Source organism: Bubalus bubalis, chromosome 7, assembly GCF_019923935.1.
Source record: "Bubalus bubalis isolate 160015118507 breed Murrah chromosome 7, NDDB_SH_1, whole genome shotgun sequence".
Taxonomy (NCBI): Eukaryota; Metazoa; Chordata; class Mammalia; order Artiodactyla; family Bovidae; genus Bubalus; species Bubalus bubalis.
In genome coordinates this window covers 17,953,849-17,976,447 of record NC_059163.1, presented here as the reverse complement: position 1 = coordinate 17,976,447, position 22,599 = coordinate 17,953,849, and the positions used below count along the sequence as shown (strand labels likewise).

The following is a 22,599-nucleotide window of genomic DNA, read 5'->3' as shown; positions in this document are numbered from 1 at the left end:
AATTAATGGCTTTAAGCAGGATCTCTTCAAAAAGTACAGTGAACTTACTCCCCACACCCCACTCTCAGCAATGTTCTAATTCACTTTTAGATTACATACAGATTAAGATTTGACCAAATAAAAATCAGTTTGAGCAGATTTATTCATAGTAGTTTTATATAACACTTTGCCTATGGTGTCTGTAACCAAACTCTGCTTTGCTCATGCATCTGTAGCATGATTTAACATAGGGTACAGACTCAGTGTTTTCATTTAAAAGGTTTTGTCGATTACTATGGCTGATTTGAATAGCATCTTGGTATCATTATGGAAGTGTAATTGAGTTTAAGACTAAATTCCTACACCTCTGCAGTGCTACAAATATAAGCTATATATAGATATACACATAATCTTAAGATTAGAAAATCAGGTAAAGCCTTACTGTTTTCCTAATATGGACATTACCTATCATTAAGAATTCAGAAACACTTTTCTAATCAGAATTTGCACTAAAAATCCTTTCATATCTACCCAATTAATTTGTGGAATGCACATTACTTCCTTTGTTTTTAATTCTACAGAAATTAATTATATTTCTAGATAAAATCACATTACTCGGATTCTTTTGATCATCATCAAAATACCATCCAAAATCTTCCCATGTATATAATCACACAGAATAATCATAAAGAGAAAAAGAACAACAGGAACACAGAACTTCTTTTTGGGAAAATTTTCTACAGTATTTTCAGATTTCTATGACCCCAGTCAAATCCCAAATGTGAGATAGGGATGGAACCAGTTGGTTTTTACTGGGATGAACTCAACACCCTACAGTGACTTTTTGGCAAATGTAATTACACTTACACCCGACTAGGTAATTCCTACCTGGCAACCCTGCTTACATCGGCTGCTGACGACAGGCACACTGACCTGCAGGTTCTCAGGCAGCTCACTAACGGGCTGCTGCAGAAACAATGCCATGAGGAGGAAATAGAGAGCAGGGACATTAGTGTGTTTAGGAAGGAATGACTGAAGAACCGGAAAGCCAGGAAAGTGACAAGCATCCCGGTTAATCTCCCTGACAGTTGATCTTCCGCCAGCACTCCTGCCCACATTGAATCCTAAGAGGAAATACAACGAGAAGGATGAAATTAGTCATTGATTACTATGTTACATTTACCCAGAAAGGAGTATGTCAGAGTATGTGACATTTCCATCTTGGACATTCATATTAATATAAGCAATTAACTACTCAACTTTGGAATTAATCTTCCAGTCAGAAGTTTTACTTTACTTTCTCTTTGACTTTGGGAAGCCTGTCTATTAGGATAGGACTTCCCTGGTGGCTCAGATAGCAAAGAATCCGCCTGCAATGCAGGAGACCCAGATTCCATCCCTGGGTCGAGAAGTTCCCCTTGAGAAGGGAATGGCTACCCACTCCAGTATTCTGGCCCGGAGAATCCCATGGACAGAGGAGCCTGGTGGGCTACAGTCCATGGTGTCGCAAAGAGTTAGGTCTTAAAACATAGTTGAGGCAGTCAGATACAAGAGGTAAGATAAATTCTACTCATTAAAAGAATGACATCCAGGGACTTGGTTAAGACTCTGTGCTTCAAATGTAGGGGGAATGGGCTCGATCCCTGGTTGTGGAAGTAAGATCCCACCTGCCAGTGGCGGGTGGGGGTGGGGCGGGGTGGGGTGGGGTGTGGGCGGGGCATGACCAAAGAATTAAAAAAAAAGAAAAAGAAGAAAACACCGACCAAGAATGACCTCCAAAGAGCTCTAACATTCCTAAGAAGAAAGTAATATTTAAAAAGTAGCCAGATTGTAGGATACTACTAAAAATATAACTTAAAAATATGATAGCCATAATAGAGTTAATATATTTCATTTGTCCTGAATATTATGAACTAATTAGCCTTAAATGACCTACAAATTTAGAGATAGGACAAAATGAATATACGAAGTAATCTTTCCTTGCATGATCTGTAACTCTGCAGGCAAGTTTTCTGGCCAAGGGACAGCAAATCCGAGCCCACTGTGACTGTGGGTATCTGAACATCCAAAGTGTGTTCTAGAAGCACAGCTCTGCCAGGAGATAACTCCTTATCTGTGTGGTTTATAGCACCAGCCTTTCCATCAATCCTGCTTCCTCTGTTACATAGGTAATTTGGGGAAATAACTCAATTAGTTCTCTCACCAACCCCATACCTAGTACACTGCTCAGTACAGAAGGAATATTGGCCAGAGGTTCAGTGGAAAATTTTTGCAAATAGCAACCAAAGATGAAAGACTGACTTTTACTCTGAAGCAATTTTTATTTCAATGAATATCCACATTTTCCCCCAAATTCTTTTTTCTAAGACAAAGTAGCACATACTTGCTACTATTTAAAATAATGAAAGAGAAATTTAAATTCTGTAAGTGTGCATTTTAAGTGTTGTGTAGAAGGTGTTTTTACTGTGTTGATGTAATTGTTCATAAGTGTTCAGTGTCTTCATTGCAGTATGAGATTCATTAAAAACCCATGTTCTGTAAAAAAAAAAAAAAAAAGAAAGAAAGAGAAATTTGTGTCTGGGTGGCTTTTTAAAGAGTCCAAATAAATTGCTCAGTGTGATATTAATTAATCCTCTGGAGTATATGTTCTTCTAATTAACAAAAAATTGGACAGCAATTTACCAAACTCGTCATATATCCTCTCATTTCTTAAACATGAGCATGTGAGTAAGAAATTGCTATTATCCTTTAATATAATGTGGAAAATATGCAGTTTGTTTGAAGTCATGAAGTCAATGAGGGGTGGCACTAGGACCTGTGCCCAATGGCGCCTGTGAAGTTGCATGGTCTCCCTTGCGTGTGTGTGTTAAGTCGCTTCAGTCGCGTCTGACTCTTTGCGATCCTATGGACTGTAGCCCACCAGGCTCCTCTGTCCCTGGGGCTCTTCAGGCAAGAATACTGGAGTTGGAGTGGGTTGCCATGCCCTCCTCCAGGGGATCTTCCTGACTCATAGATCAAACCCGCATCTCTTACGTCTCCTGCACTGGCAGGCGGGTTCTTTACCACTAATGCCACCTGGGAAGCCCTGGTCTCCCTTGGTCCTCTTAATAACATCACCACGTTCCTAAAAAACCAGCTGCATGAGGAATACTGGGTGATATTCATTTGTAGTAAATTCTAAATGAACAAAGTGGTATTTTATACATTAAATAGGAAAATAAATTTTGATCAAACTATAGGTCCTAAATCAAAAGCAATGCTAGCATTTATTTTCCTTTCCAAATTTTCACACTCTATTTCTACCCATAACTGATCTTAAGGAATATCTAATATGTTTTTAACAACTGACCATTAATTTAGATTTAAGCTATAGCTGATGTAGCTGGAGTTGGTGATGGACAGGGAAGCCTGGTGCGCTGCAGTCCATGGGGTTCCAAAGAGTCAGACATCACTGAGCGACTGAACTGAACTGAAGCTACAGCTACGTATGGAAGGTATTTTTATAAAGAAAAAATTGATGAAAACTAATGTGAGTAAAACATTCAAAACATACTGTTCATCAGCTCAAAGAGAAATAGAATCCATTGAGATGATATATCAATATATAGAGATAAATTTCTGTATATGTACACAAGTATCTATGTATGTATCAGATAGATATTCAGAGAAAATGATATTGAATTGAATTGAGTTTAAATGAAACTTAAATACCTAGATTCCTCTTTTAGAACCAAAGTAGCATACGTAAAGTACAGGCAGGTGTCAAGGAAGGACAAATAAGTTCTTAGACATGAAGTTTGGTTGGTCAGATCCTGATATTACTGAAGTGGTGCAGGACAGAAAAAAACCCACAGAACTGACAGAAGACAGATACCCAGAAATATTACTCCATGACTCAGGGACCTTATGTATTTAGCAGTCTTACTTCCCTAATTAGAGAGGAATTAATTCTTAATTTATACTCATTAGGTTTTCCTATAAAATATAACTTATATACCATAAAATACATATACTTGTGTCTGGAATCATGACGGTAAATGACATGACATATGTTAAAGAATTCTGCAAACCACAAAGTGCTAGGTGAAACCTGGGTGTTGCTTTGGCTTCCAATGAGAAGCAGTGTTGTCAATCAGCATTAAAAACTCCCAAAGAATTCTATAGAACTCACACTGAATTATGCCTTTTGTTGTTTATTCTCTTAGTAGCTACTAGCTACCATTAAGGTCAATAAGCTAAATTTCTTGCTACAAAACTGTTGATAAAAGTCTCTATAATGGTAATAATAAAAAATGTTTATTTTAAAGGAGCTCATTTTCTTGAGAAATCATTTCACAGTGAATTTCTGAATTTCTTTCCGTATCACTTACAAAGTTCCTTCAGACATTTTTCACATGTGAAATAACAATAAAAATAATCCTTTGGTGTAAGCTCTTTCTTCCTACCATTTGTTTTAACATTGGACAGCACATGTTACACCGAGGTTTTGATACTTTTACATTTTTTTCTTAACAGACAAATTACATATTAAAATCTGATCCCTAATTTTTCCATCTGACGAGGAGAGGGTAAATAGTTACTCTTAGTGCTTACTGCAGAATACAATTATATGATTTTAAATTGTAATGTCATAAACATAATCTTAAAATACCCTACAAACTGAATGACCATAATTTTCAATAAAAACATTATATTAAATATGCATTTTCCAAAATAAGATCATTAACATGAATAGGAATGTATATATTAGTTCACATGAATCTAATATAGGAAACCATAATTTTCTATCATTATTTAAATGCTCAGTTCAATGCTGTAAACAGCATCGAGTCAGTGAGCAGAGAGTAAGGAGCTTTGGCTGACACTCTGATGAGCTTAAATCTTGAGTGGTAATATAACATAACTATTAGAACCATGGGCTTTGGATGAGTGACTTGGACTCAGATTTTGACATTTCTTAGCTGACAAGTGACACTACCCCTATGCCTTGACTTTCTCATCTGTAAAATGGGTATGATGGTATTTATATCTCATAGAGTTACTGTAAAGATAAGTTACAGTGAAAATGAAAAGTGTAACTGGCAAGGAATAAGCACACAAATTATTGATTACTAGTATTAATTCCATTCTAATAATTTGTAAATTATTTACTTATAGGTCAGAAAGGAAACTATAAACAAAAAGAAATCATAAGAAATTTACTTGAGTTTTCACATCTTGATATCCTGTCTCTGACTTCAGTTTGATTTGCAATTAAAAAAATTTTTTTTAATTTTATGCTTTTTATTCTGTCATTAAAGTTCTTGACTCTTAATGGTTGTTACAGAAATCAAACAGTAAAAGCTTACCCAAAATTTAAAAATACAACACAAAGCTCATTTCAAAGCAGCCGACTATAAAAGTCCCATACCTAATACAGTTCCGATCTTATTCGTTAAGACAGAATCTGTCTGCTCCAGCCAGCCTCCACCACTGAGTCCCTCCTTGAACTTGATGAGAATAGACTGATTACTCAGTAGGACAACAAGAATCCTCATGGCTGCTGTGACTGTGGTAGAATGCAAGTGTTCTTCCATAAACATCATAATCCAGTCAAAGCCCAGCGTCCTGACCAGCTCTTCACAAGCTCTATTCAGACAGATGGATTAAACAAAACATTAATTTCAAGGATTGGGATTTCAAATTAAAAAGAAAACTAAGACCAGCTTTTGTTCTTGAGATACTATGAATTTCAGGGTTTTAAAAAGAAATCTATAAAAGTCAGCAGCAAACAAGATGTATGTATACTTATAGTTAATTCATGTAGCTGTATAGCACAAACCAACATGACACTGTAAAGCAATTATACTCCAATTAAAAAATAAATTAAAAACAAGTCAAAGGCAAATCTTTCTTTTGTCTATAATGAATTAACTAGTAAAATCAACTATTACCACCAATTCTCAAAAGATTTTACTTACTGCAAATTAATGCTTGTCTTTTCTTTAGATGTGTAAACCAGTTTTAGTAAGATATCCAGAAGTCTGTTCCTCAAAAGTATAAGATTAGCAGATACAAGACCTCCAAACTCTTCTTCGGTTCCTGCAATGAAAAGAAATACATTAAATTGCCCTAGGAGATAAACTAGGATAAAATATCCAACACTGGTCTAGGAAATATCACTGAAATATATCTTTCAGAAAACATTTTCTCTAGGAGTACTTTCCACTACAGTGAACACAAAAAATGGGTCTATTAAACGTTTCTCTTTAAAACCATTAAAACTGTTCATTTACTTATGTGTTAGCTGCTCAGTGGTGTCTGACCCCATGGACTATAGCCCACCAGGCTCCTCTGTCCATGGGATTTTCCAGGCAAGAATACTGGAGTGGGTTGCCAATTCCTTCTCCAGGGAATCTTCCTGATCCAGGGATTGAACCAGGCTCTCCTGCATTGCAAGCAGATTCTTTACTGTCTGAGCCATCACGAAAGTTTATCTAAAAAAGGGATAGTAAAGACTGTGAACTCTTTTTTATATTAATATTCCTTTCTTGTACTTACAGGGCAAAGTGATCACATAACAATAAGGATCACATGAACAAAATAACAATGCAAATCCTTAATTTCTAGTTCCTTTTTAAATAGTTAATTTTTTCAAATTTAAAAATGAAAAGAGGAAGCATAAATTATTCAATAATTATAATACACAAAGGAGAGCTAGACTTAAATAGCACAGACCAGAGGAAAAGGCACAGAAATGTACAAGAGAACTTGGGGAAGGAAGGGAGGAAAGCAGAAAGCATCTGGCTCTCAGTGGATAGTCCTGGAAGCACAGGGACTGGGATCCATGGCCCAATGTTCCAGGCCCAACTCTGCCACATCGAGCTGTAGGTTAATAAGTCACAATAAACATGCCTTCTTTTCTTTATTCTATAATTGAAGCTCAGGCTAAAATTGAATGACCAAGGTTATATGCTTTTACTTGCTTGGGCAAGGGACCATTTTTACCCTTAAACACTTGTCTTTTAAAATGCTAATTTAGTGCCTTAATCACTGGGGAGAGTGCTTTAAGTTTACCAAAGGGAACTGGAGATTCCCTCCCCTTCTAGTAGGCAAATGACTGGTAATTTACAAATTGCCTTATTGAAGGCATACCACACAACTTACACTAAGGAATTACTTCCTTTCAGTTTTTCCTTTCTATAAAATGACAATCTACACAGACATTAAGAATTCTCCTTGGTTTTTATGCCTAGTTTTTCACTGTCAGTTATGTTTCCCTAATTTTCAGATACAGTTTTAAACAATGAACTCAATGAAACTCTCAGGTTAACTTCTTCCCATTAAACTGATGGTTTACTCCCCACTGCATTGCCCTTTCATGCTATTTATTTTGCATTAATTATTGTATCACTGTTCAGCATTATTTAAATCACTTGTTTGTAGGTGTATCCTGAAGACTGTATAAACTATTTGAAAGAAAAAAATTACAGTTTTGATTTTTGGGAAACATATTATACATAAGACAGTCCAGTCCACACAAATAATTAATGTCATAGACTAACAAGACCTGCAAATCCTTTTGGTTTTCTCTAATCTTTCAAATGGCAATGAATTGATAAGAAGAATACTAATCTAATCAGCTTGGCAGATCAAGAGAAAATTTTCCTAATTTATACATCCCTGCTACTATGCTCTTGTCAAAAAATTTTTTTATAACACTAGCTGTAGTAACGAAATTCAATGATCAGCAAGAAATATGGAGACTACAGAAATATTTTTTCCTGTATCTTTTTAAATACTTGAAATAAATCTGTTTTATAGTTTCAAAGATTTTAAAGTACTCTCCTTTCTAATTCCTACTTACTTGGTTTATATTAATTCAGAACTTAGAAATAATCCTTATATATTGAATTGATAGAACAACGCAGTGGTTAAAAGCTTAAAGTGTTGGTTTAGAGTTGTAGTTATTGATCTCAATGTCCAGTATGAAGACTAGAGAAATACTTTTCCTATATCTTTTTTTAATACTTGAAATAAACATGTGATACAGGGCCACTAAGATTTTAACAGTAGTCTTTCAATTCCTTTTTACTCAGCTTATATTAATTCAGAACCTGGAAATAATCTTTGAATATATGGTAGAATAACGCAGGGGTTAAAAGCTTAGAATGCTGGTTTGGGCTACCATAGTTTAAATGCAGTGATGTGATTTCAGTAAATTGCTTTTATTTAATCTTTCTAGACCTCAGTTTCCTCACTTTTTGTAAAACTGGTAGTAACAGGACCAGTTTCACACGGTTGTTATAAGATTATATGCAGCACTTAAAACTGTCTGGCAAATACTAAGCATTAAACAAGTGTCATCCATTGATTTATCTATATGCTTCTCACCCACTGCTACTTTGCTTCACCCAAAGAAATACCAACTTTGTTCCAAATGAGTAGGAAGTAAGTGGTTACCAGCTCTGCTCTATGATTTGCAGGAAGTCAGCCTCTCAAATCTTAGTTTCTCCTTTGAAAAACATAATTATACCACTTTCTCTTCTTACTTATGAAGCACCAGAGAGGCTGTGCTCTGAATGATACAGCCCATTTGGAAGAGAACTCCCAGATGGATAGGGTTGTGAGAGTTTTAAAGGAACTCTTTTATGTGACATGATAGGGGAAGAATGTAACAGGATAATGATGTAAATAACGCTGAATAAATATAAAATACTGTGAATTTAATCACAGGTTAATTTAAAAGGACCTTTTAGTGTTTTCCAAGTACAACTTCTGATCTACATGACAGGAAAAATACATTCAAGCAAGGCAAAAATATGCTTCAAAGGAGGAAAGTTTATTAAAAAAAAAAAGTGGTTGTCATTGGCTCAGGAATTACAACTTACAAAAATTTTGTTTTACACTTACATAATTCTAATAAAATGTTCTTTCCCTCAATGATTATTAAATATTTAACAGGGAAATTAAAATAACAGTAATACAGATACAATTCACTTTGGTAAGAATCTGTGTTTCTGAAGATTTATATAAATTAAAAAAAATAAAGTTCAAAAATTATACCGGAAGAGTTTATTGTTTAAAGAAACATCACTATAAATCTTGTAAAAATTGGAAAGATTTTATTTTTAAAGCAAATTCACACCCCTATTAAATTTGTAGGTAATTCTGTATTTCTGTGTATTATAGAGGCTTGTCTGTGAAAGATCAAGAAAAGTAACTCAACGAGAAAAGTAAAATAACAGTGGCATACACTTCAGGTCTAACTTGTGTCAGAAGAAGGCAAAGCACAGTAGTTAGGTTCCAAGCTCCAAAACTGACTCACCAGTGTCAGGCTTCTCTTCGTGGTTTATTTCCATAACTACAAACTTCTCACAAACTGCAAAGGTTGGTAAAGTAGAAGAAATGAACTGGCCAAACCTTTTAATACAAGAAAAAGGAGGTTATAGATTTTATTTTTTCTCTCTTCAAAACAAACAACACACTAAGAAATAAAAAAACAAAGAAATGAAAACCAAGAGAATACTTCTTATTTTAACTGATCTTTTATAGATCTTACATGACTGTATTTCAGCTGCTTCCCCTAGAACTGTTGCAATTAACATTAGAACAATTAACATTAATATGCTATAATGTTTTAAAATACATACAGGGAAAAATAAACTTCATCAGAAATATGAGTCCTTTAATGCACTGATTCAAATGATTTCAAAAACTCACCAGTATGGTGTCAAATAAAAATGTCCTAACATTACCTATATGGATCTACTGTAGCCTAATAGTTAAATCTGGGTTTTGAAAATACAGGTAAGATTAAAATCCTAGCTCTATCAGTTTTTAATCATGTTACTTGGGGCAAGTAGCTTAACCTCTCAGGGCTTTAATTTCTCAATTTGTAATGCAGAGAAAAATAAAAGCCTTGATAGGTTACAGTGAAAATTTTAGCAAAGTGATCATCATAATACCAGGATAAGACTTAAATAAATATTACTACTAATAATGACAATCTCCAAATTAACCTTTAAACTCCAGTTTTAGATCTGTTGCCAAGTTAAAAAAAAAAATGCTTTCAAGGTAACTGAATATAAAGTGAGTGATTTACATGCTGCACCAACTGTGACTGCTTTACTGGGAATACCCTAGTCAGCCAGTGTGATGTCATCTGTAATACCTGAGCAGTAACATGACAAGAGGTGATTAAGCGCAGTTAAAAGCAATTTTCTATTTGGAAAGTAACTTAGGTAGGTTTTTTCTTCCATTTCTGGACAAGATGAGAATTCTCAAGTGCCTATTAGAACTGCTCTACATTTACTCCATAAATGTGCCTGAAGCCATATTTCACATTAGCAGCAAAATAACACTCATGTTAAAGAAAAGGTATGAATATGCAACAATAACATACTATCATCAGTTTGGGTGATAAAGAACAAATACAAAAGACATGGCATGTCCACTGCGGGTGTGTATGCATGTGCATATGTGTTCCTGCACATACCCTTGAGAAGCAGCAAAGCCTGGTCTTGGAAGAGGGCTGGGGACCAAGAATTCCTACACTGAACACTTTTATGTCCAGGACAATCAGTCTCACTGAACTAATTCTAACACCCATTCTCCCAAAATTCTATTAGTCACTAGTGGCAACAACTGGTTTGCAAGATACATGCCTATTTTCCATGATGTACAAGTATCCTGAATAGTATTAACTTTGCAGGTATTATCCAGGGATAGGAAGCAATTACATTCACTTCAATCATCTTAATCTCATTGGTACTTTCAGTGACCAGACCGATGAACACAGAAGTTTTCACTACCTGAGTAGATCATTGCTGTTGGGAAAACCCTGCAGTAAGAAGCTCAGCACGTTACTAATAGCAGCAATGGTAGGCTGGGAGAGAGACATATCTCGAAGAGTCAGTAGCAGCTTTGGGATTAGCTGGAATTCCCTCATCAACTTGGCATTCTTTGCAGCTTCACTGTAAGAGAAAGAAGATTTTATACACTGTACTGGCATCACTTCTGTAACTGAACAACTAGCAATTTAGATATCAACCAATACCTGGACTCTGTGAGCAATTCAATAAAGTGTTCAAATAGGGAGAGATGAAGTTCATATGGAGCATGGAGCCAGACCTAAAATAAAAATGAAGAACAGTGGTATATTTAGGGTTAAAAAAATACCCCAAATTGCAACCCAATAAACACAAATGCAGTACATATAACTTATTTCACTTAGACAAATTAGATAAATTAATTGAATATAGCCACTTTCTTAGTTTTTATTTGCTGTCACACTATAAAACTGCTGTTATATGGGACTTCTGGTTCTGTTCAAAAGAGATAATTGCTGTGAAAATTACTCTCCTAGAGTAAACAAGTAGGAGGGCAAGATCTACAGAAAATCTCTCTGGGCTCAATGACTGAATACTATTAGTGAATACTGAATATAACATACTGAATAGAATGATTACTGGATACAAAAACTGAATGGCAGGAATCCTGTGTAGGTCCAAAACTGGGAATAACCAATGCAAGGTAGCACCACAAACAATTCCTAAAACTCACAAAGGGCTGGGACTAGTCTGCGCTCCCACCAACCTGTGTAGAGACTTCAAAATACATGGGAAGGTTGGGAACAGGTCTCAGAAGTGTAGTATTTTAGTAGGAGGGCTAAATAACCACTAAGGATGAATGAAAGTCCATCCAAACAAAGCTTAAAAGATGTTTCAAAACTGCAATGCCAGAGCAAAGCCTCGTTAAGAAAATAAAGTAAAATTTACCAATCAACAAAACTTAGCATCTGATCAACAGTTACCAAGTATGCAAATAAAAGGGAAAATATGAGTCATAAGAGAAAAAAAAAATCATTACAAATAGGCCCAGAAATGACAGAGATGGTAGAATTATCGTGACCTCGTTTTTTTTTTTGTTTTTTGTTTTTTTAATTATTTTAGTTGCACTGGGTTGTTGCTGCACAGGCTTTCTAGTTGCGGTGAGCATGGGCTACCCTCTGTAGGGGTGTGCAGACTTCTCATTGTGACGACTTCTCTTGTTGCAGAACAAGGCCTGCATGGGCTTCAGCAGTTGTGGCATGTGGGTTCTAGAGCATAGGCTCCGTAGCTGAGGTGCACAGGCTTAGCTGCTCTGTAACATGGGGGATCTTCCGAACCCATGTCTCCTACACTGGCAGGTGGGTTCTTTACCACTGAGCCACAAAGGAAACCCTCTGCATACCTTTATCTCCATGTTTTCACAAATTTTTTACTGTCTATTTGCTTTTCTCATCTAATGCACTAAACACCTTGAGGCATGGACTCTTCTATTTTCACATTCTTAGCTCCTAATACAGTGCTGGGCTCAAACATATTAATAATTATTTTCTAACAGAATGAGAGGTTTGTGTATTAGAATTTGGAATATCAGGCTGAGAAATGTGTACTTAATTGTGATAAGTTACATGATTATATCTTGGAAAGAATGAGGTAAAAACAACACATAAAACAGACTGAAGAAAGGGGAAAAGAAGTGATTGCTATTTGAGTAAGAACTGACTAGGGCTTGGATTAGGATGTAGCAGGAGAAACAGAAAACACAGGATACATGAAATGCGGAAGCACAATCTGCCTTAATTCGTGCTGTTTATAAACACTGAAGGAGGAGGAAGTTGATTTTTCAATTTCAAGTCTCACTGACTGGGAGAATTGGTGGTGCTACTAATAGAAACGGAAGTTCAAAGGAAGAACTAACTTGGGGAAAGGATGTTACGTTCAGTGTAGGTGTTGCTGGGACACAGAAATGGAAACATTTAGGAAGAAGTTAGAAATATGTCTGGATTCAGATATCAAGCTAAAGATTTAGGTTTTCAAGTCTCCGTAGACATGAGCCTGTGGGGCTGGGTGAGAATCTAAAGGAAAAAGAACAACACAGAGGGAAAGGATAAAGAAGTGAAGGTGGACACTTTTCTGTAAAGTAATGAAAATTTCATACAACGTAGGAGATGCAGGTTCCATCCTTGCATCAGGAAGAAAGAAATGGCAACTCACTCCAGTATTCTTGCCTCAAAACTCCCATGGACAGAGGAGCCTGGTGGACTACAGTCTAGGGGGTTACAAAAGAGTCACACAAGGCCTAGCGACTAAACAACAACAAAATGAAAATTCCACCACCAGAAAACGATGGGGAAAGTAGTGAACAAGATAAAGAGGCAGGTGAGTGATGCCTAAAAGCTGGCAAGAGGAGGACATGCGAGAAAATGGAAACATGGAAACGCAGCATCATATGCTGTGGAGGCTGGGGTAGCAAGAACAGAGGAGAGCCATGAATTTTTATTTAGAGAGGTGCTGCTATTAAGATTTCAAATAAAGTTTCAGTACAACATTTACGGCACACAGTCTTTAAAATAACTGACAAGATGGAGCTTACGAAAGTTACAAAAGATGATTTAGGGCCAGACATCACAGCAAACTCTTGAGTACTAGACACTATTCTGGGTTGTAGGGATACAAAGATGCAGACAGACATGATCTCTGCCCTTTTAAAGCCTCCAGTCTTGTGGGAGGAGATTTTATATAGTGATGCGAGTGCAAAGTGCTGTGAACAAGAAATTAAAGACAGAAAGAATATGCGTGATTAAGTGGTGCCTTGAGAGGACAAAGTGGAAGCTATTATGGTAGTAAGTCAGTAGAAATAAAAATCTTGTAATTTTGCTGAAATGAATATTTCACTATACAGCTACTAGTAACCAAAATTTTTTTTGCTGAAAATATTATGTTTGCTTCATGTCATGCCAATGGCAACAGCAAATTGACTATAGTTAGGTATATGCATTATACCATTTTACTGTTATACTATTGATACCATGGATTATCGCTGGTAAAAAGCATGATCACTACTCTATTTTGTATGTTTTACTAATGACATTAACGTGAGCATCATAAAATTATAGAACAAGAACATGTCTTAGAAAACACTTTCATAGTTAACTCTATAAATACACCAAATAAGGAATCGGTTCATTGATTATGTATTACTGGTTAGTGTTTATATACATACTTCAAAATCACAAAGTAGATCCTGGAAAGCTGTTGAATTTGGAATAATGGAGGTCTCATGTCCACTGTCAACAGTTCCCACCAAGGAAAAAGTGAGATGGAGAATGTGGCTGTTAAGAAGGGAGCGTTTCTTCTTAAACAGCATTGCCAGCAACTGAAAGAAAATACCAACGCTTGCTGATCAATCATACACACACAGACACACACACACACGAGAACCCTAAGGAGAGCAATTCCTGAGACTTCTACACTGATTTCTAATCTTTCATCATGATAACATAGTATTATAGGAAATCTGAAAATCAGGGTAATCCCATTATTCTCTTATTAAACTATTCACTTTTACATAAACTCTACTCGTACATAAATACCTTGAGTTGCTGTTGCCATCACATGTATACAATTTTCTATTCCTGTTCTCTACATAACATTTTGTCAAAAGGATTGTTTTCTTTTGCAACACTGTCTCCATAATTACAATTTTAAAAGACTGAATGATATATGGAATGGTTATAGTATTATTAGTCATTCTCATATTATTGGAACATTGAGATTATTTCTATTTTTTCATGATAGACAATGCTGCAACTGTTATTTTAAGAGTTTTCCAAAACAAAACATCAAAATAGTACAATTAAATCTACTGAAAACATTATAGTAAACATTATCTACTACCAATGAACTAACTGCTAAAGTTAGAGAAGGTATTTATACTTCATCTTCCCTAGAGGAATTTAATCTTGACCCAAATACTTATTTCTCTTGTTACAAGTAAATTTCCGCCTAAACCTAGCAGAGACTGTGAATACGTGAACAGGGCATATTTTTAGTCTCACATGTGTTTTCAGGACTAGCAATGACAAACTTAACATACAGTGGCTCTCATATCCCCTAGCTAACGAATAAGGTGGGGAGGGGGTAAAAGATGACATGGTATGAAGGAGAAAGACAAGGAAAACCAGGAGAACCTGGAATTATGACTGATTTAGCCATCTGTAGAGCAAGTGATAATACGATCCTATTTCTTTTTTTTTCACCCATGCTGTGGAGCATGGAAGGAACCTGTTCCCCATGCATGGGAAGCTCGAAGTCTTAACCAGTGGATCACCAGCGAAGTCCTGACCCTATTTAATTCCTATTGTCGTAGAGAAAAATAACTGGACTAACAACCCACATTCTTATTTGAAACATGTTTTATATTAATAAGAACTACCAACTTTTAAAGTTTACTTGGACAATATAATTCTTCCAGAGTTTGAAAAAATATGAATTAACAATGAAAATTATAAGATTTTTAATGCAAAGTAAAGTAAAGACCAAGCTTTATTGTTACAAACCTGGTAGCCCCGGATTCTTTCCATTTCTTTGCTGGCTAGTGGGTTACTCTTGACCACACAAACCAGGGCCTTGACTGCTGCGTACAGCCCTTCCACATCAGAAGCCATGGCCACCAGGCCCAGGATGGCTGCGGCTCCACCAATGTACTGCAAAGTAGTGGCAACAGGCTTAGGAACAAATGTTCTTACTCCTGATTAAAAGACAGTGGAAAATAGTTAAAATAAATTCCCCATTGTAAACAAGAACTGAATACATCATCCTAAGAACTATTCATTAATTATGCATTATTTGTTTTTAGTCACTAAGTTGCATCCAACTCTTTTGCGACCCTATGGACTATAGCCCGCAAGGCTGCTCTGTCCATGGGATTTCCCAGGCAAGAACACTGGAGTGAGTTGCCATTTCCTCCTCCAGGGGATCTTCTTGACCCAGGGATCGAACCTGCATTTCCTGTGGCTCCTACACTGGTAGGCTTGGGAAGCCCATAAAAAAAGTCAAAAAACCACATTCCACATTATTGCTCAAAGCTTCTCTCAGTTATGTAATATGAGTAACAGTACATCGGTGACCTTGAAAAGCATGGTAAACACAGTATTGGAACTAACTTTGTAACAATTATCTACATTCTTAACCTTTTTTGTTTTAAAGGCATTGTTTGAATGCCATCTGCCTACTGATCAAAATTGAGTTTCTTAAAAAAACAAAGCCAATATGCATTTTATATTTCTGTGTGTCTTGTAGCATTCACAATGCTTTTATATAGCATGGAGTTGGATTTTGAAAACTACTGTCTAAGGTAATTAGGGCCAGTATTACCAGTTTATAGATAAGAAAAATCAACACCCACAGAGCTCCAATGTCTGGCATAAATCCACAGTGACAGATGAAGGGTTAGAACCTAAATCTTTGAGCTCTTCACTCACTGCTTTTTCTACTATACCACAGACCAAGAAGCAATAGTTAGAACTGGACATGGAACAACAGACTGGTTCGATATTGGGAAAGGAGTAGATCAAGGCTGTATACTGTCACTCTGCTTATTCAACTTAATATGCAGAGCACATCATTTGACATGCCGGGCTGGCTGAAGCTCAAGCTGGAATCAAGATTGCAGGGAGAAATATCAATAGCCTCAAAAATGCACATGACACACTACCCTAATGGCAGAAAGTGTAGAGGAACTAAAGAGCCTCTTGATGAAGGTGAAAGAGGAGAGTGAAAAAGCTGGCTTAAAACTCAACATTCAAAACACTAAGATCATGGCAAACGGTCTCATCACTTTGTGGGAAATAGACGGGGAAAAAATGGAAACAGCGACAGATTTTATTCTCTTGGGCTCCAAAAATCACTGTGGATGGTGACTGCAGCCATTAATTTAAAAGTCGTTTGCTTCTTGGAAGAAAAGCCATGACAAACCTAGGCAGGGTATTAAAAAGTAGAGAAATCACTTTGACAACAAAGGTCTGTATAGTCAAAGCTATGGTTTTTCCAGCAGTCATGTATGGAGTTGGACCATAAAGAAGGCTGAGCACCAAAGAAATCATGTTTTGAACTGTGGTGTTGGAGAAGAATCTTGAGAGTCCCTTGGACTGCAAGGAGATCAAACCAGTCAATCCTAAAGGAAATCAACCCTGAATATTCATTGGAAGGACTGATGCTAGAGCTGAAGCTCCAATACTTTGGCCACCTCATGCGAAGAGCTGACTCATTGGAAAAGACCCTGATGCTGGCAAAGATTGAAGGCAGGAGGAGAAGGGGACGACGGAGTGTGAGATGGTTGGATGGCATCACTGAGCAGGTTCCGGGAGTTCGTGATGGACAGGGAAGCCTGGCATGCTGTGGTCCACGGGGTCGCAAAGAGTTGGACACGACTGAGCAGCTGAACAACAACAACAGTGCTGCCATATTTTTGCAAAGAACGTAGAGCAGAGCTCAGGAAATATCTCCTGAGCCGAACAAAGAAAAACTACCATGGGCCTTACCATAAAGGAAACTTTTAGCAATACAGTATGGTCAAAAAAGAAAAAGTTCAGAGACGTGGACGCTGGTGGAACATTAATTGCCAAGGACTGATAAACATGTAGGACACTAACTGGCATAACACTTCTTGTTAATTTTAAAAGGACTCCACACTATATACTGGGCTTCCCTAGTGGCGCAGGCAGTAAAGAACCTGCCTGCAATGCAAGAAACCTGGGTTCAGCCCCTAGGTTGGGAAGATCCCTTGGAGAAGGAAATGGCAACCCACTTCAATATTCTTGCCTTGGAAACTCCATGGACAGAGGAGTCTGGTGGGCTACAGAGCGTGGGGTCACAAAGAGTTTTCATGACTCAGTGACTAAGCCAGCACCACAAAGAAGCCTGAAAGGAAAAGGCAACGTGACTCACCCAAGTATCCAATCAGACTGGCCCCGATTGTCCGTGCGGGCCCATTGAGGTGTCCTGCGGAGTTGTGGATCAGCTTCACAGGAGTGGCGTTCTCATGGGAGGAAATGCCTAACTGAAGAACAAACAGGAAAGGAAAAAATGTCATGAGAGAGGAACGGTCTCAACATTTTTACTGGAAAAGAAAAAAGAACATGAATGGGGAACATAACTTTGCTCTCTCAACTTCTCAGAATGTTAAAAAACATGAGCGTTCATTTTTTAAAAATGTGCAAATACTTGCAAAGGTGTGGAAACTCGGAGGAAGAAAGTGAAATATTAATACAATCCACTGAGAGAAAGGTAGTGAGGGGGTCTTGGGGAACAGCTCTGGAGTCCTTCTGAATGAAACTCGGTTGTGGTGTAAAGGTTCTCAACACTCACTGCCTCCCAGTATTTCTGATCAGTGAATATCATAGAATGAATATAAGGCACTGTCCGCGTCCACCCTAACAGGGGCAAGGGGAAAGTTTACAAGTTCGACAGGAAAGCAAAAAAAAAATTGTTTCACACTGTATGCAAATAAATGTCACATAAATTGCTCAAAAGTTTATGGATAAAACATGCCCGCACAAAAGAAATGTATTTTGCACAGACATACACAATTTGCTTTTAAAGCAAAAAAAAAAAAATGTAATTCATAGACATAATTCTGTTGTTATCTGTAGAACTAAATTTACGTGGTTTATGTTTCTCAGCAGAGAGATATATCTATTCACAGGCAAGCCTCTGGCTTAAGAGCTTGTCAATACTTACTATTCCCAAATCCTTTCCTTCCAGCCTCTTGATTTCCTTCCAGCCTCTTGATTTCCTTCCCCTCGGATTTGCCTCCCCTCAACAGCCAAAATGTCTTGTCAAGCTCACTGACGACTCCATCTTCCTAAACCTGACGGTCAGTCCTCAGCCTTCACCCTTCTTGACTGCTCTGACACGGCCGCCACAGCAAATCTCTGCCTTCAACACCAGACTCTCCTCGCTTTCTCCTTTCATGCTGGCTCCTTAGTCTTCCCTGCTGGCTCTTCATGATCACCCCAGGGCCGTGACACTGGAATGTGCCAGATGTCTGTCTGTAAACCTTTCCTCTTCTCTACCTGCATCTCCTCTTTGGTGACTGCACCTAGCCTCGTGGCTTTAACACCACCTAGGAACAACCCTCGGAGAAGGCAATGGCACCCCACTCCAGTACTCTTGCCTGGAAAATCCCATGGACGGAGGAGCTTGGTAGGCTGCAGTCCATGGGGTTGCGAAGAGTCAGACACGACTGAGCGACTTCACTTTCACTTTTCACTTTCATGCATTGGAGAAGGAAATGGCAACCCACTCCAGTGTTCTTGCCTGGAGAATCCCAGGGACGGGGGAGCCTGGTGGGCTGCCGTCTCTGGGGTCGCTCAGAGTCGGACACGACTGAAGCGACTTAGCAGCAGCAGCAGCAGGAACAACCCTAGCATTCAAACCTCTCCCTTGAACCGACTCCTATTTTCAGTGGCTTTGAGAAGCCTCTTAATGGAGACACCAAAGTTTTCCAAAACATAATTCTCAACATCTCCCTCACTGGCCCCCAAACTACTCTTCCTATAGTTTTCTTCGGATCAGAACAAGGGACTCCACTTTTGCCTGGCCTACTACCCAGGCCTTCTCTCCTGTCGTTGTGGCCACACCTGCCTCTCTGGCAGGCCTGTACTGTCCCCTCAGGGCCTCAGCACTAGTATTCCTGGAATGCACACTCCACTCCCCTCCCCCCATAGATACATCATTCTTTGCCGCCTTCTCTCTCTCAAGACTGCTCCAATTTCACCTTCTCAGGGAGGCCTCCTCTGACCCTCCCACTAAAACTATCAGCCTCTCTCTCTCCCCTTTCCGGCTTGGTTTTTCTACCTATCACTCTTCGTCTTCCAACATACTCTATGATCAGGTTATTTCTTTCATTATTACTGTCTGTCTCTTCCATTAGAATGTAAGAACATTAATAAAGGCAGGGATTTACTCTTCATCTACTGCTGTGTCCTGAACAAAATGGTGCCCGGTGTTTAGTAAGTTATCCAAAAAAAAATTAAAATAGCAGTTCTGTTCTTTAGTTTCCTAAGGTTCAATTTCTTAATTGCCAATGAAAATATAAGAATATAAACTGGGCACTTGGAAGCAAATTCTCACTCTTCCAGATTACACTAAATGGCTAAAAATGCTGTGGCTTAAATCCAAAGCAAAATAAACCAAAGTAATACATGAAAAATGCTGTTTTTAGCAACCACTCCTGCTTGGGGGGGGTGGGTGGGGTGCCAGAGAAAGCTCTGGAACACCTTTGCAGGGAGCATCAGCCGTGGCCCATTGGGAAATCATTCTGCTTACCTGCTTAGCGATGGCTTTGCTGTCCAGCTTGTTGTACACCTTCCGGATTCTCGCCACTGTCAAGGCGGACACGGACAGTGCATAGAGGCCAAATGACACCTTTTCCTCTGGTACTAATGACACAGGAGACGGGACCACACCTTCAGATTTTGCATCTTTACCTTCAAAAGAAGAATAATCCTTTTCAAAATTATCAGCTTTTCTCTTGATCCTAAGACAATTTTTAAATTCTTATCATTATTTTTAAATGGGTAGCCTTGAAAATCTTTTAAAGTGGAACAAGGAGCTAAAATTTAGAAACTTTTACTTAATTTCCAGCTCTTCATTTATTTCTTTAATTAGAAAATAAGGAAAAACCACCCAGTCACAAAGCTTTGCCTGGAGAAAGAAATGGCAACCCATGCCAGTATTCTGGCCTGGGGAATCCCATGGACAGAGGAGCCTGGCAGGCTACAGTCCATGGGGTCTCAAGAGTTGCACATGACTTAGCGACTAAATAACATAAAGCTTTGCATCCCAAGTTTTACTCTTAAAATATACTTAATACACAGCACAACGTAAAGGAAGAAGAGTTCTAAGTATGACCAAAGGAATTACAAAACACTTTCTCTTGGTTCCAAGGAACAAGTGAATGAGTGGAACATCTGTGAGCTCTGTAGCATTAGGTCTCCTCCCCAGTGAGAGCTCTCATATACGCCTCTCTTTATTCCTCTAGTAGACACAGCAGAGTAGTTCTGAAGAAGGTGACCTAGTGTGAACCTCTGCTTTCTCACTTAAAATCTGCATGACCTATACATCTCTGCACCTCAGTTCCCTCATCTATACAATGCGGATGATAACAATAGATTCTGAGTCCTGGTGTTTTGAGGAGACGAATGGATACTTGTGAGGGGCCCAGAACAGCTATGTCCTTCTTGGGTATCAATTTATTCAGCACATATTAAGTGCTTAGTCAGTGTTAGCTATTATTAGATATTATCTGAATCAAGAAACTAAGTGAAAGCAAAATTACATAGTCATAGTACTATTATCATTCATCATATACTTGTCACAAATCTACTTAGAACTTTGGCAGAATGAGAATGAGGGAAGGGAAGGTAGCATCTGGAAAGAGCACTACCAAAGAACTGAGCTTAACATCAGCGCTCTGATTCTAAATTCCTTTTGGAATAAAGGATAACAGGAGTGGACTGCAGGAATAAAGAGACGAGGCAAACTGATGCTAATTGGTCCAAGCTGAACAATGTTGTGTGTGTGTTTGTCAGACTCTTCCTTCTTTCCTTTTCCCAAAGGACATACACTTTAAACAGCTTCGTGTAATAGGAGAAATGACAGAGAGAAGAAGGTTGGGGTTAGACTCTTAAAAGTATACACCCACATCTTGGAGCCAAGAAAAGAAACTGGAAAACCAGTGATCAGACATGAAGACAAGAAACAAGGATGGACGGGATGATTAGTGGAGGAGAGCATTTTGAATAGCAGAGAGGGGTCAAGTTTCATGCTGAAGAAACGCAGAGAAGGCCCTTTTATTAGACAAACGTAAAGTATAATCTTATCTACACATATGCACTTATTCACACATCTATATCACAGGAGGGAAGTCTTACACGATTTTAAGAACAAAGAATAAGTTACTCACATGGCATACATACAGCCTGAAAGCTTCCCACATAATTTGGTCCTAGTTCATAAATGGTAGTAACATTTGAAGGAGGTAATACTTCTTCTAGAAAGTGTGTAGGTCCCAGGCGCCAAACCAATGAAGCAATTTGGCGCTGGGCAGGTGGAGTACCAATGTAGGCATAGACTGTGCTAACCACTGGTGGGTTGGCAGAGCCTGAGCCCCCGGGAGTACTGTGAACATAATGAAGCTGTAAAGAAAAGGAAAGCAAATTTGTGAGATTCAACCCCAAACACTGTCACTAGGAAAATAACCATTTTCAAATGTAGATTTTCATTATCCCAGGGCCATACAACTTTATAAATATACAAATGTTGTTGAGCTGGGAAAGATAAGAGCAGGCCAAAATTCTAGAAATGGATGCGCAAGATGGAAATTTGTAACTAAACTCTGTAATACAGATAAACCACCTAATGCTAGAAAGGGCAACAGACAAATATAGGGACACTACTACTCTCTGGTTTGCAAATGAAATTAATGATGCTGTTATGGAATTTTTAGGTTGATATAAAAAGAACTTTCCAACTATGGTTAGGCAGGCAGTCTTGCAATTAGATATAACACTTGCAATGTGAGTGTGTTGAATAAAATTGCATTAAGAGTTTTATTACGAATGAGTAAAGTGCTATACAAATATTAGAAAAATGAGTATTAAATAATTTGTGCTGTTACTGCCATTCAGTTGCTCCAACACTTTGTGACACCGTGGACTGCAGCATGCCTCCACCATCTCCTAGAGTTTGCACAAACTCGTGTCCATTGAGTTGGTGATGCCATCCAACCATCTCATTCTGTGCCACC

At 38.0% G+C, this 22,599-nt stretch overlaps 1 protein-coding gene across 7 annotated transcripts in view; it reads right to left on the bottom strand.

Moving 5' to 3' along the window:
- The window catches only part of WDFY3 (WD repeat and FYVE domain containing 3), a 287,453-nt gene that overhangs the window by 90,289 nt on the left and 174,565 nt on the right, over window positions 1-22,599 (bottom strand). For 6 of the 7 annotated variants that reach the window (XM_044945700.1, XM_044945697.1, XM_044945695.1 and 3 more), the window contains 11 exons: window positions 21,757-21,988; window positions 20,118-20,278; window positions 17,736-17,847; window positions 15,347-15,537; window positions 14,011-14,163; window positions 11,018-11,091; window positions 10,773-10,934; window positions 9,287-9,381; window positions 5,940-6,060; window positions 5,390-5,607; window positions 868-1,103 (listed from right to left, as the gene is read on the bottom strand). In XM_044945700.1, the coding sequence (XP_044801635.1) occupies window positions 868-1,103; window positions 5,390-5,607; window positions 5,940-6,060; window positions 9,287-9,381; window positions 10,773-10,934; window positions 11,018-11,091; window positions 14,011-14,163; window positions 15,347-15,537; window positions 17,736-17,847; window positions 20,118-20,278; window positions 21,757-21,988 (1,755 nt within the window). The remainder of the gene's footprint in view (window positions 1-867; window positions 1,104-5,389; window positions 5,608-5,939; window positions 6,061-9,286; window positions 9,382-10,772; window positions 10,935-11,017; window positions 11,092-14,010; window positions 14,164-15,346; window positions 15,538-17,735; window positions 17,848-20,117; window positions 20,279-21,756; window positions 21,989-22,599) is intronic. The other variant, XM_044945696.1, reaches the window with a different exon arrangement.